The sequence below is a fragment of the Macaca nemestrina genome, chromosome 6 (genome assembly GCF_043159975.1).
Source record: "Macaca nemestrina isolate mMacNem1 chromosome 6, mMacNem.hap1, whole genome shotgun sequence".
NCBI classification, from domain to species: Eukaryota; Metazoa; Chordata; class Mammalia; order Primates; family Cercopithecidae; genus Macaca; species Macaca nemestrina.
In genome coordinates this window covers 31936376-31951146 of record NC_092130.1, presented here as the reverse complement: position 1 = coordinate 31951146, position 14771 = coordinate 31936376, and the positions used below count along the sequence as shown (strand labels likewise).

At 37.2% G+C, this 14771-nt stretch overlaps 1 protein-coding gene and 1 long non-coding RNA gene across 2 annotated transcripts in view; one reads left to right on the top strand and one right to left on the bottom strand.

Moving 5' to 3' along the window:
* LOC105466900 (uncharacterized) overlaps positions 1–14771 on the bottom strand; it is a 101223-nt gene that overhangs the window by 45010 nt on the left and 41442 nt on the right. The window lies entirely within an intron of this gene.
* Positions 2862–13830, top strand: LOC105466899 (serine peptidase inhibitor Kazal type 9). Its single transcript, XM_071097911.1, has 5 exons — positions 2862–2949; positions 3692–3723; positions 5751–5878; positions 9994–10057; positions 13684–13830. The coding sequence occupies exons 1-5, from the start codon at positions 2895–2897 to the stop codon at positions 13828–13830; spliced, it is 426 nt and encodes a 141-aa protein (XP_070954012.1). The 5' UTR covers positions 2862–2894.

The window sequence follows — 14771 nt, the reverse complement described above, 5'->3', positions numbered from 1 at the left end:
CTTCTTTCATCTGTTTAATACGCCATGTTTTTACATAGCATTTTCCAACTCTACTGATGCAGGACAGGCAAGCCCCAAAATTGCGGCTTAGCCAGGGAGGGTTCTCGGTTTCGTGCAGGAAAGAATTCAAGGGTGAGCTGATGGTGTTACACAGCATCTTTTACTGAAGTGGCAGTATACAGCAGCAGCACAGCTACTGCTCCTTGCTGAGTTAAACAGGGCTAGCCCATAGGCAGTATGTCCAGACCCACTTTTAATTATATGCAAATTCAGGGACAGCTTATGCAGAAATTTCTAGGATGAAGGTGGTAACTACTGGGTTGTCAGGTCATTGCCATGGAAAGGGACAGTAATGTCTGGGTGTTGCCTTGGCAATGGTAAACTGACATGGCATACTCTGGGGCATGTCTTATGGAGAAGTCCTTATGCTCCGGACCTCTTTTAGCTAGTTCCCAATTTGTTCCAGTGTCCAAGTTCTGCCTCAGGAGTTTAGTCCCACCTCTTCCCTGACTACTACTTACTCTTATGACCCTAAAAAACTTATTTCTCTGTACCTCACTTCATTCATTTTTAAATACTTGATTGTAATAATACTTGTCTCATTAACTTGTTTTAAAATTTAAAAGAGTATACTTACAGCAGTTACAATAGTACCCAAGGCATAATACGTGCTCAGTAAGTATGCTTACTGTTATTGCTATTATCATTAAATAAAGTGTTTTGTTGTAAAAAAAAACAAAAGTTTGAATATATGGATGAAGGCCATGAAGGCTATCCTCATTCAATAAAGGAATCACCTTTGCAGGGGTCCTAATAGGTATTTACCTGACCTCCAAATGGGATACTTAAAATGAGTTGATTATTGCCTCCAGTAATTACTCAACATCTCTGACCATCACAAACTGCCTTTTTCTATCATGTCAATATCTGTTATTTCTAGTAAGGCCAGAAAGGTACATCATTTGCTTATTTTAAGATAATCCCGAGGCACTTTCTGAGCCTTTTTCCCCTCCAGATTACTGTTGCCATCATCATCTTCATCATTGCGATCACTGTCATCAAGTACTATTCATAACATTAGTTGAGAGCTTACTATGAGCCAGATCCTGGAAAAGTGCTTTACATAGACAATCAAATTTAAAATTTGCAGTAAGCTTGTGATGAGGGTGTCATTATTAACTTTATTCTGAAAACTTATTGAATAAAAGCCATCCTGACACTTGTTAAAACAGTATGAAAGGTATTTTTCAAGACTAATGTAATAGAATTATTATAATAGGAAAGACAGATTGGGCTCAACTCTGGGCATGACAGGGACAAGTGGGGATTTATAGCCAAGAAGAAGAATGAGGGGGTCAGTGGATAGAAAACTACTTAATAGAACACATTAAGGGTAGGGGGGGATTCTTTGATAAATGGACCTAAGAGGATTCTTGCTAAAGGTAGGCTAAGCAATTATATGTCAGAGGTGGAGGACAAGGAACTTTATCAGATATCAACAGTGGGGGGGGGATGATTATGATTTAGTAGGATTCTTTACTAAAAATAAATTTAGTAAGTTCTTTACTAAATTGGGAGCTGGGGAGGCCAAAGACAAAATGAGGGCCAATACCAAGGCCTAGTCAAGAAAAGGGTTCAGAGGACCTTAAATAAACTTTGATCAAGTGAAGAGTCTTTCAGCTGGGCCCAGAGACTCATGCCTATAATCTCAGCACTTTGGGAGGCCAAGGCAGGCAGATCACTTGAGGTCAGGAGTTCAAGACCAGCCTGGTCAATGTGGTGAAACCTGGTCTCTACTAAAAATGCAAATATTAGCCAGGTGTGGTGGCATGCTCCTGTAATCCCAGTTACTTGGGAGGCTGACATATAATCCCAGCTACTTGGGAGGCTGAGTCAGGAAAATCCCTTGAACATGGAAAGCAGAGGTTGCAGTGAGCTGAGATCACGCCACTGCACTCCAGCCTAGGTGATAAAGTAAGACTCTGTCTTCAAAAAAAAAGAAGATATCCTTTCTCAAACTACATGAGAGCAGTCACAGTTTTTCACAGACTGTGGCATATTCAAGATAAAATACAGTCTCTAAGACAGAGTAAATGCTCATTAATATTTATGATATGATCAAATGAAGATTAGAAAAACTAGGGCTTATAGCGGATAAATAGCTTGCACAAGGTCACATAGAGAGTGGTGTAGCTGGCAATTAGTTCAGGTCTGCAAGATTCCCAAAGTTTCAGCTCTCAGAGAGAGTATGATGATCTCATCCCCAGATCATACCAGAACAAGTTCCAGCTATCTCTTTACTTTTGAAGGGAAATAAATGTGAATTTCAACCTTAGATACTAATACTTCCATTAGTAGTATAAACATTGTCCTCCAATTCTACCTACAAAACGTGCAAAAGTTTCTTCCAGAGTTTTCTCATACAGTCACTCTATCAGAAAACTAGCACATTCCAGAATCAGCACTTTTGTAGCCTTTATTAAAGAATTCAAATGACTCATGGTTTAATTAAGGAATAATTAAAACTTATTAAATCATGGCCAAAAGATTGGTGGCTTGTCTATTGCAAGTTATTGTATGAAATGAAAAATGCCACTGATTATCTACGTAATTGTAGTGCAAAGCCAAGTCACCATCTCATTCTTCATCCATCAGCCTGGGTTTTGGGAATAGCTATTAAATGGCATGTGCAATTACCCGTCTTTCACAAGAAAAGAATCCCCATGGCTTGCAGACATTTCTGACCTCTTTTTGTAGTTGTACTACTTAGAAATTGCTATTTCACAATTGAGGCAGGAATTCTTGAAAATATATAAGGCAGGATCCAAGTGAGCTGGACAGACACCAGGTCACTTCTTTTCCCTACATCTGACTGCCTTGGCCGCTTCAGTACTATGAGAGCAACAGCCATTGTCCTACTTTTGGCTCTGACACTTGCAACCATGTTCAGTGAGTATCTCTGATAATACTGCTCCTGCCCTTGCACTAATAGTTCATGTAGTCTTCTGCCTATGTAATTCTGGGATATATGTAATTCATCACATACATAATAAGGGAAACTTTTTGAAATGCATCTTTTGCCTCAACCAATAAATCGCTAAATCACATCACCTCAGGGGTAGAGTGGATGTTAAGAGTCAGCTAAAGTCAAATGCTTATTCATGAGAATACCTTGTGTAATTTTTTACGGAGATGATCATCCAGATTCTGCTTTGACTTGATATCACCATTTACAGGGAACTCATTTCTTCATAAAACATTATAATCAATTGTTTGGCACCATGGGCTATTCTTCTATTATTGAGTTAAAATTGGCCTCCCTAGAATTTTCAACCACTGTTCCAACATCTATCATCTATACCTGTCCACAATAGCAGATCTCCCTAAATATGACTCACTTATTTCTTCTGTCTCTACTGAGCTCTGGTTCTGAAGTAGAAAAGATGAGACAAACTTCTCATTCATCATGGCATCTTTTCCATTTCTTTGACTGGATTCCACTCCCACTCCATAAAAGAAAAAAAATTTAAAGATGTGTGTGAAGAGCTTCAACCCTTGATACAATGCTGATACACAGTTCTGAAGATTTTTATGACAGGCTGAAAGCTAAAGCATAAATCAAAGATTATTTTTCTAGTAAGATTATGTTCTTCCAGAGTTTAACGTTGTCTTGTCTTTGTTTTTCTTCCAGGTGTAGAATGTGCCCAACAAACGAAACAGATGGTCAGTACATCCACCCTACTTTTATGTAATTTTAAAGTCAATAGCAGTAAGGAAATATTTGATACTACATAGTAATTAAATTTCCATATGTTTGAATATTTACTTTATGTGTATCAAAACTGGTTTTATTTCAAAAATTGTAGGCAGATTTTTCTAAAATGGAGAGAGTAGAACAAGGTGGTGAGACACTAGCAACAAAGCTAGAAAGCCCTGGTCTTTAATTCCACCTTTTTGATCACATGGCCATGGGCAACATACTTATAACATTATTCCAAGACTTGAAGCCATAGTATTTGAAAAGAGCTTAGCACAGTGCCTGGCACATAGTGAAACTCAATAAGGGCAAGTCATGATTCTTATAATTTTTAAATGAGTCACAAACATCTTTGTTCTCTGTCTTAGAAAATAAGGACTTTAATTTAGCCTTCCATTCATGACTCAGGTTAGAGTAATGAGTATTGTTGAAAAAATCTAGGTGTGGTAGTAAAAATCTTTAGTAGGTACTCAATTTGAGTTCCACTCTAAACTCTATTGCTTATTAACTATGTGACACTGGGGCCTGGGAAATTTCTTTTATGTCTTTGAGTCTTTCGTTTTACCTATTAAAGAAAATAATACGGTTAAGGATATAAATTTTGGAGTCAGATGGGCCTGAGTTCAAGCCATCTTTCATGATTTAGTAGCTGTGAGAGGATGTAAAGGATTACTGAAAGTTATGAGCTTGGTAGTTTCCCATCACAATGTTGAGTATCACATAAACTCTGTCTCCCTGGGATTTGAGCAGGCAAGAAGAGGAATTGAAATCACACTGGCATATACTTACCATAGAGCACTGCTGTTTCTATTCTGCTGCACTAGCCTCTAAGGTTCTCCTGGTATTTTGCCATGCATACCAATCTTTGCATCAGCTCCACTCACCTTAGCCCGAAAACAGGAGGTGTATGGAAGCTGATAAATGAATGAATTAATTAATGAAGCATATCTGGAGGGAAAGAAGAATTCAACTTTAAGTTTGAGTATATTCCAAGCTATTCAAGTAGAGATATTCAACAATTAATAAAATATCATGCCTAGACCTCTCGGACAAAACGACGTGGAGATGCAGTCTTCTGTATACAGCTGGAGTTTGTGTAGACCTGAAAGAGAAATCAAAACATAAAAAAATTGTGCCTATTATTTATTCAATGTTTTCCATGCAATGTAGTGCTAAGCATTGTACACATCTTTTCATTTACGTATTTTTTACTTCCACCCTACAATGTGGTTATTATCTTTATTTTACAGGTAAAGAAACTAAAGCTTAGAGAGGTAAAATAATTTTTCCAGGGTCACATAGTCAGGATTTGCATTCAGATGTGTTTGACTTTACTGTATATGCTCTTCTATATGCTCATAGATTTTTTTAAAAATATGAAAAACTTTTCTTGGGAATTGCCTACCTACTTCCACAGGCTTTGCTCTAGGAATTTAGAACACTGGTTCCCAAGTACAATATTAAGATACATTCGTCTATGTGTTGGTGAAGTATATAACAAGTAAATTGTTACCAATAATTAGTAGTAAAAAATCTGTCAATAATGTACTAGTCATTAAAATCGTAGTAGTTATCCCTATATTTCACACTTGCATTCATATTGAGCTTTTTCAGTGAAAGACAGAAATAGTAGGATAATTCCTACAGAAAATATTATCACACTTCTGAGTACTCCCATGAGAATGGTTACATCTGAGAATATGACATGTATTTTAAGAACTGATACATCAACCAGTATGGTGAGAAAAAAAATCTATTTTTACATTAAGCTATGATTTGGGAACCAACTATGGTAAAGATGTTTATCAGTCATGATTTTATATCTGACATAGAACATCTTTACATTTGAGATGTCTTGAAGGGGTTAGATGAGAACCAACAATTGTAATAAGAAACATGTGTTGACAGCCCTCTGAGCTTGCTTGGGAAATCCTAAATCCTGATAATAAAGATTTGGTTGAAAGAGCTGAAGGTTTTTAATATGTTTTTTCAGGTTGACTGCAGTGATTATAAAAAGTTACCACCAGGACAAGAGAGATTTTGTCATCATATGTATGAACTAATTTGTGGATCTGATGGCAAAACTTATAAAAATGATTGCTTCTTCTGTTCTCAAGTTAAGTAAGTATTAAAATGTTTTCTTTTTCATATTTAAGGTAAAAGTATATATTAAGACAAAAATTAGAAGGTGTGATGTAGGGCCTAAGGAATATGTGAATTATATCATATTGTCTCTAACAAACAGAACCTTCAAGTTGGTAGAATTTGGGAGTGCCTGATATCACAATATCCCCACATATTCTGGAAGTAAGAGTCAATCAGAGAATTCTAAAATCACCAAGTTGAAAGGAAATATATGGTCATCTAGTTCAACTTCCACTTGATAATCTATTGCTTAAACTTCCTCTACAGAAAAGTTACCAAGTAGTCTCACAGTCCATCTGGATTATTTCCAGGGATAAGGAATGTCCTCCCTACTAAGCATCTCATCCACATCTGGTAGAATGAGCCATGTTTTTGTTCAGCTTTAGCAACTAGGCTTGGATATGTTAGAGCCCCCTAATGCCTGGTATAACAGGGGATAATATCTGCAAAATCTGAAGACTTTCCTGTGTTTCAGAGTATTATATCTCAACAGAATATATGTTGGTGCTATAGTAAAAATTACACTTAAAAAATCAAATAGCCAAAAGTAGTTTAAAGATTATAAACTAATCATCGCCAAGATATATTAACATTAATTAAAAAATTATGAAATAGTGAATGATATACTGGAATGTATAAAAACATATGGGTCATTTAAAATATTTTCAAAAACATAGATGAAATAAAAACAAGCATCTAACATGTGGCATATTGTTCTGGTTCTTTTTTTAATAAAAGAGAAATAACAATTTTTATGAAAAGACACTTCTAAGTGTATGTTTCCCTTAAATTTTTAAAAAAAACATGAAAATGTTTTCAGGGATATAAATTATGATGTATTTGAGCATCATCCTTATATAAGCAGCACCAGGTTCAAAAATATTTCTAAATTGCAGTCACTCCTTTTAAAAACATCAATAAGCGGGGAAACTTGAATACATTTTTAGGATTCATTAGTGAAGTTTGGATGCTAATGAAATGCCTATGGGCTCCGCATTTCTCATTTGTTGCTATATTCTCTCCGCAGGAAAACTGATGGCAAACTTAAATTTGTACATTATGGAAAATGTTAAATCTATCTTGGGAGTCCAAAATATCTTTTAATGCATCTATTCACAAGAGACACATTTCTGTTCCCATATTATCTATGCCACATTGCCTACTCATCACCATATGTAGATTTCTTTGTAGAATAAAGCAGATATAAGGGAAATAAATGTGCACCTGACTCTCTTTTTGGGGGGAACTGAGTTGAATCTTCTAGATTTGTTTTTTACTTTTGGGTGCTGTCTAATAGAAAATTTTAGGGAAAAAACAAGGGCCAATTAAGACTAGTAATAGGAACTAGAAAATTAAAGGCCCTGAAGCTGATGTATTCTTCTTGCCCAGACTCGGAAAACACTCCATGTACATTACTTAGTTATTGAACATTCCTGAAATGTAAACAGATAAAGAGAGACCCTTCAGGCACAAGAATCAGAAAACACTGCTTTGCTAGATGTCTCTTGGGTTTAAGACACTGAGAATTGCTCTGGATTGGGACTGCTCTCCAACTGTTTCCTACTGTATGTTTATAAAATGTGACTGGCAAAAAAATGGTTGGTAAAGTTGTGCAACTTCTCACATATTAGTTGATGTCTCTGATATTTTTCTTTCTCTAATGTTTGATCTCAGGTCTGAGACCTGAAATTTAGCTTATCCTACTATTATATCATAAGTTTCTTAAAGACCGGAGAATATGCCTTGTAAATCTTTGTAATCCATTTGTGCATATATTCAATCACAAATATCTATTAAGACCTACTTTGTCAATGTCAGTGTTCTGCCTTGGAGAATACAATGTTGAGCAGAGTAGATGTGGTTTTGCCCCCTTGGAGTTTATATTCTGTGAAGGAACTTCCTATGCTTGGTACAGCATCTTGCATAAAACTGATATAAAAACATGCTCAGTAAATTGAATTGAAATTAAGCAACATTTTCATTAGATTATAACAGAGTCACACATGCATTTAACATACGAAAATCTACCTATATATTATCTATAAAGAGCGAGAAAGAGAAAATATAGTCAAACCCTTTTTAAGCTATGATCTGGTCTTGCAAATTCATCAGAGATTTAGGGAACGAGACTGTCTATCAGAATGACCCATGTTAACCTCCACAGAATTCAGGTAGAACGGTGTTTGTTGTTTTTTTCTTTTCTTTCTTTCTTTCTTTTTTTTTTTTTTTTTTACTTTCAGAATGATGCAAGACCATCACTAACATTACTTAAAAACACTTTCTTTAAATTTGTTGATTGGAATTTAGGGAGGGAAAAAAAAGCGCTCTTCCAAGAAACTCTTTAAAGGAATTAAAAATATTAACCTAGAATTTATTCATTCATCTTTTCACCAAATATTTATTAAATATTCACTCTGCCAGATGCTGCTAGAAATGAATCAGAGAGCAAATAAATATAAACATTAGTCTTTTCTTCATGGAGCTTTAAGTCTAGAGGGGAAGAATTATGTTACATCAATCTTAAATATACATGTTTGAAAAAACTGGGTAAAGACTTAGACTGGGTAATCAGGAAAGACTTCCCTGAGAAGGTAACTTATAAGCAGAAACCTGAAGGATGGATAGAAGTCAGCAAAAGAAAATGGTGGGCAAGAGCAGTGAGTTGGAGTTGGGGGAGGTTGGGGTTGAGAAATGAGAAGCAGCCAGGTACAGTGGCTCACCCCTGTAATCCCAGCACTTTGGGAGGCCGAGACAGGAGGATTGCTGGAGCCTAGAAGATAAAGACCAGCCCAGGCAACATGGTGAAATGGCATCTCTACAAAAAATAGAAAAAATTAGCTGGTGTGGTAGTATATGTAGTTTCAGCCACTTGGGTGGCTGAGGCAGAAGAATCAATTGAGCCTGGAAAGTCCACTTGAGCCCGGGAGGTTGAGGCTGGATGTCAAGGCTGAAATGAGCTGAGATTGCTCCCCTGCACTCTGGTCTGGGTGATGAAGTGAGACACTCTGTCTCAAAAAATATGAATAACAATAAAAGGAAAAAGAAAAGAAAAAAAAGAGAGATAAGCATCATTCCAAGCAGAGCGAACACATGAGACTGCAATGTAGAAAAACCAGCATAGAGTTGTTGGCCAATTCATGTTTTCCAACCACTCTTCCTTGTTATCCTCTCTACCGCCCACTTCCCACAATCCATTTTCTAACAGCCTTCAGAGTGATATTTCTAAACATAGACCTCATCATCCATTCCCCTGGTAAGGTTGCTTCAGTGAGTCTCACTGCTTACAGCCCCATCAATATCAGCCACCTCACTCTCCAGACTCATTTCTCTCCATTCCACACTTTGCCCCAGACTGGTCACCACTCTCAGAACCTCCCATGCACTCTGAAATTTTGCACATGCTCATCCTTCTTTCTACAAATATCTTTCCCACTTTTCTATCTTACCAATTTCCACATCATCTTTCAGCCTTAATGTCATTATCTTTAAAAAGCATCTCCTATATATTTGGTCCTCCTAAATTAGCATATTTTGTATTATTTTCACTTTAGTTCTGTAACCATCTGTTTCCACTGGCATATTGCGGGCTTGCAGTTGGCATGCCATAGGTGTTCAATTAATACCTTATAAATTAACTAAGTTAAATTAAAATGAATTGAATTTGGCTTCTGTCAACAAGTAAGCAAGGAAACCATGATGTCTTTTCCCAACCCAGCTCCAACATTAGAATGTATATCTATTTGCTTTCCGCATCAACCCAAACTCTGCTTCTTCAAGCTCCCTACGAAGAATCCACAAACATACAAGCAATAGAGAACAATAAATGCTTTTCCAGAGATTGTGGGGGAGTTATCAAAATGGCAATTACCTTGCACAGCCCACAGCCCAAGATTCCTTATTATATTCCTTTCATCTCTTGCAAAACCACCTTGTAAAATCCTTGTCATTTGTAACATGAAAAACATTACCATATAATTTTAAAGATACACAAATAAAATAAGATGAAAACAGTTAAATAATTACCAAAACCTGTTGCTAGAACTGAAGCCTACACAAATTCTAAGAAATGTCACTGTTTCATTTTTAATTAGCTCTTCCTCACATTTAAGCAAAGCATGCATTACTATATCCAATAAGCCAGTCCTTGTAAAACAGGTAACTCATGTCCGTCAGAGAACAATTTTAAGCTGAAGTATTGACTTTGGAATGTTGATTAACAATAAGGGTGCAGATCAAGGAAATGGAATCCAGAGTTATAAATACGTTCCTTAACACAACACATCCACATGGACACATTCTGAAAATATTTCAGAAATTTCTTTTAAAAAGAACTCTAAATCCAAACACAGCAGTCAATACAAAATTAAGCTTTTTAAGAGCACCTGCTTTACAACAGGAAAAAGGCTACTGGAGTTCTGCGAGATGCTTCTGGAGAGTTCAGGAAAGTGTTGCATCACTCCCAGTTGCCAGACTCGAAGTACTCCTTTCTAGGACATGAGGCATTTCAAGCTTCCAAATAGGTGTGGAGGTTAAAACAACTGAGGCCCCACCCAGCCAAGCCCTGCATGACTAATCAAAGAGTAAGCCTGGCTTTGGGTTTCTTTTCATCCTTGTGCCCAGTATCTGACTCTTATTCTGCCTGCCCGTGAAACTCCTGGTTGCTGCTGCATCCCCAGCCTGAGCCCCTGCCTCTGCAATGAGCCCGGGAGCCTAGTCCTCTGGCACTTTGCACCTCTAGGTGTGCTCCTTGCTTCTCTGTTCTCCACTTTACTATTTCTAGAACAGCAACTCAGTGGCAAACACCCTCAAAACACTGGCCACCCTACTTCTGTTTTGGTTGCCTGTCTGGGCTCCAGTTGTTTCTTATACATCTCTGAGGCCCACCAATTGCTTGAACTACCATCTGTCTGCTGCCACACCCTTTAGATATTAACTTGTCCTCCCTGTCAAACTAAAATTATTTGTGAAGGCTGTAGAATATAATGGTTAAAAATTAAGGGGCTTTGGGCAGAGAAAACCCTGGGGTCAAATTTAGGTTTGTCACTTCTAAGTAGCCTTGAGTTTGTAGCTTAATCTCTGAGTTTCAGTTCCTGCATTTCGAATGGAGACAATAGCAGTTCCTTCCAGATTAGCGTGAACTAATATGTATACAGCACATAATATTGTGCCTGGCATGTAATTAGCTAACAATAAAAGGTAGATTTAAAACATAATAACAAAAATCTGTAGTTGTAATAAGTTTGTCCCGTAAGCATATGGGTGGTTCTCATTTAGGTTCTGGCACTTCCTACTATTTTCTGCAACCCCTCCCTATCACAACCACCACTCCCACTTGACCCTATCCTGAGACACAGCACTGAGAGCCTCCTGTTAGAGTAGATAATCACAGGGACAGCCACAGAGGTCACCAGAGTGGCTTGACTGCAATGAAATGAAAAGACACAAACCTCCATTAGGGCTTCTGGAAGGATATTTTAAAAATTACCCTCAGTGTTTTTTAGAAATAATATAAAATTATATATATATTCTGGTTTCGAGCCCTGTAAGAGCAGGGAATTGGGTCTTGTTCATCTTTGTGTCTCAAATAAATATTCATTTCTCTTCTGCCTGACACATAGTAGGCAACACCTGAAATATATATGTAATTTTTAAACTGTCAGGGTAAACAACTTCAAAACAAACTCTACTATCAGGGAAAACAACATCAAAACCAACTCTAGGCTAAATATATTTAAAACCACATATGTAATATCCTAAGGGCACAAAGAGGCCCATACTGAATTCTACATTGCCTGAAAATTACAAAAGAGACCAGTATTATTTAGCCAAGGCCAGAAAACAAAACCAGCTGAATACCTCCACAGATGAAGAAATGTTTCTAGAATCTGTGATTGCATGAGTGTCCTTCCTAAAAGAGAGGAAGATGGAAATAGAATTAGAGGAGAGCTGGTAGCCTGAGTAGCAGTGAAGAACGGCAGCTGGAGAGGAGGCATACAAACACTTTAAAAATAGAGCGCTGCCAGGCGCGGTGGCTCACGCCTGTAATCCCAGCACTTTGGGAGGCCGAGGCGGGTGGATCACGAGGTCAGGAGATCGAGACCATCCTGGCTAACACAGTGAAACCCCGTCTCTACTAAAGAATACAAAAAATTAGCCGGGCGTAGTGGCGAGCGCCTAGAGTCCCAGGTACTCAGGAGGCTGAGGCAGGAGAATGGCGTGAACCCAGGAGGTAGAGGTTGCAGTGAGCCGAGATTGTGCCACTGCACTCCAGCCTGGGCGACAGAGCAAGACTCCGTCTCAAAAAAAAAAAAAAAAAAAAGATAGAGCACATGTGCTATTTCGTAAACTGAGTGATAAGACTTATGAGCATGTGTATTGTCATTATCGTTACTATTTAAACTGTAAGTTTATTATATACATTGTGTATACATAATATATGACAAAATAGAGAAAAGATTAGAAGGACAAGGAAAAAAGAAGTAGGTGTTCTCAGGAATTAAATTGGCCATGAATTCGAAAACATTTGCTTTGGGAAAAGCATCAATATATTTGCTTTTAAGGTATTTTCTTAAAGATACCTTCTTTAATATCTTCAGGCCTCTTTGATCACGAGGACTTTTTTCCCTCAAGGAAATTACTTTTCTACTAAAATAGTATTAAGTTGACCAGGAAATCAGTCCACACAGGGGCCCACTTTACAGAGAATGTAATGCAGACTGGAGTAGGGTATTACGTTGCTTAACTGGGATGAATATTTCCACTTTCTCCAGGACAGCTTCCATGAAGAGCAAAGCAAAGCACCAAGAGCATTTTCTGACAGAAACTTTTGGTCAAAGAAGACACCTCAAATATTGAACCAGTGATTCAGAAATCTAAAGATTTCTGGATGTCACAGACCAATTACATTTTTTATAATTATTTATTGCAAAGTAAAGCAAAAACCACAATAGAAATTCTATTTGTTGCAAGACAAAAATCACCCACAATTTTTAGGAAACTATGCCATCATTTTAGCCCTTATCTATATAAAGGCATAAAAGTCACCTATTGGCAATAATATAATAAGTAAAATGTTGTATTCCATTTGGCTGAATGTTAAAATGCACGAATACTTGCATTTTTGGGTCTGTTTTTCTTTCCTCCCAAACAATAACCTCCTAAAATAACTGACACAAGCAGTAAACATAATATTTATATAAAGTAACTACTGGAAGAGTAATAGTGGCATTTAACAACCACTTTTGGTATTTTTAAGATAGTTCTTGCATGCATCCTGAGTTTACTAACATTCATTGAAGAATATCTGATACCAGGTTCTTACTAAATGCTTTACATCATGATCTTATTTAAATCCCAAAACAACCTTATGAATACAGACCTTTTAATATCACCAGCTTTGAAACTTCTTGAAGACAGTGTTCATAACATTTACTAGGGTATACCTAACACCTAATATAGTAATGAACATAGTAAGAGTTCAAAAAACCAAAAACCAAAAGTAGTAAGTTAATGAATGAGTCCTCTTTTTTCTCACTTGTGAAAAACGAGGTTCAGGGAAGACAGACTATGTTGTTCAACACAAATAGGAAATGATGGAAATATGATTGACAAGGGCATTTACTGGCTCCAGAACCCAAGCTTTTAAACATTGCTGTACTGTGTTCTCTAGGCAACATTATCATTCCTATCCCCATAGCAGTTCATCTGAACAGATTCTGGCTGTTTTACTGATTTACAGGGAAATACATGTAAGTAAGCTCTCTGTATTCCAACCTTTTCAGGCTGTAGGTGCTACGTTCATTAGTGTCACAGAGTGCCTTCCAGCCCATGAACGCAAAAGGCCAGAGGAACTGCCAGTGTCTTATCATAGAGCCATAGAATGGCTCTTTGAAAATGCCATTTTACACAATCAAAGCCAAAGGGCATAAATAATGTTTTGTTAAAATCTTCATTCCTGGTAACTAAGTTATTTCCTAATGTTTGGCATAGTGAGAAGTGCAAATGTTGCCCTTCCTTTAGAAATGGCAATGCAGTTGATGATCACTAGCTAAGTTTGCCCCTTGAGGCTGAACACAATGGAGGTCTCTGGTTCTTGATTCATCAAAATATACATGGCCTCTTAGAGCTAGCCATGTTTGGAGATAAAGCAATCATGGCCAAAGCATCAGGGACAGTTCAGCTTCTGTACCATCTGATTCTTAAGATATACACATGGATCCTCATTCTAGTGCCTGAGAATGCTAGTGATCTTCCCTCTAAGGAAACTCATGTAAGCAACTTCCAACAGAGAACAGGTAGATTCACAGCAGGTGTTCAGTTAGCTCTCTCCCTAGCTCCATTAATTGCACCACCAAATTCTACACTCTTAACATAGTCATTCTCTGTTAAAGAACCTGGGTTACTAGCTGAGCTTTGTCAACCAAGATCAGTGAATGGATTCCTCAGATTTATGACCAATGTAGAACTTGACCTGACAGGGTTCCAGAAGAGGGATCTGGGTAGAGAACCAAGACAACTGGTGATGAGAGGCTTACTGATCATTGCAGCAGACTCACATGAAAATGGTGCCATTGTAGAAAATGAGTTCTGAACCCAGGAATCTACTTTTAAGACTTATTTCAGAAATTCACTAGTTATGAGATTTTGAGCAAGTTATTCAGCTTGTCTAAGGGCCAGTTTCCTCCTCTATAAAATGGAGATGATAGGTAATATCCACCCCAGACTTATATGTGAGTCTAATAACATAACATATGTGAACACAATAATAATTATTCATGTACCATTCAAATGTAACATAGCATTAACTTGGGTCATATTATGTAATAATATTTCACAGGAATTATTTCCAATGATTCATTATTTTAAACCT

What these genes read in the sequence shown, in the direction of transcription:
- LOC105466899 (XM_071097911.1), top strand. Translation starts at nt 2,895, where the DNA reads ATGAGAGCAACAGCCATTGTCCTACTTTTGGCTCTGACACTTGCAACC. An exon ending in TTCTTCTGTTCTCAAGTTAA is followed by an intron (nt 5,879 to 9,993) that starts GTAAGTATTAAA and finishes ATTTTTAATTAG; the next exon opens with CTCTTCCTCACATTTAAGCA. An exon ending in AGCCAGTCCTTGTAAAACAG is followed by an intron (nt 10,058 to 13,683) that starts GTAACTCATGTC and finishes CAACCTTTTCAG; the next exon opens with GCTGTAGGTGCTACGTTCAT.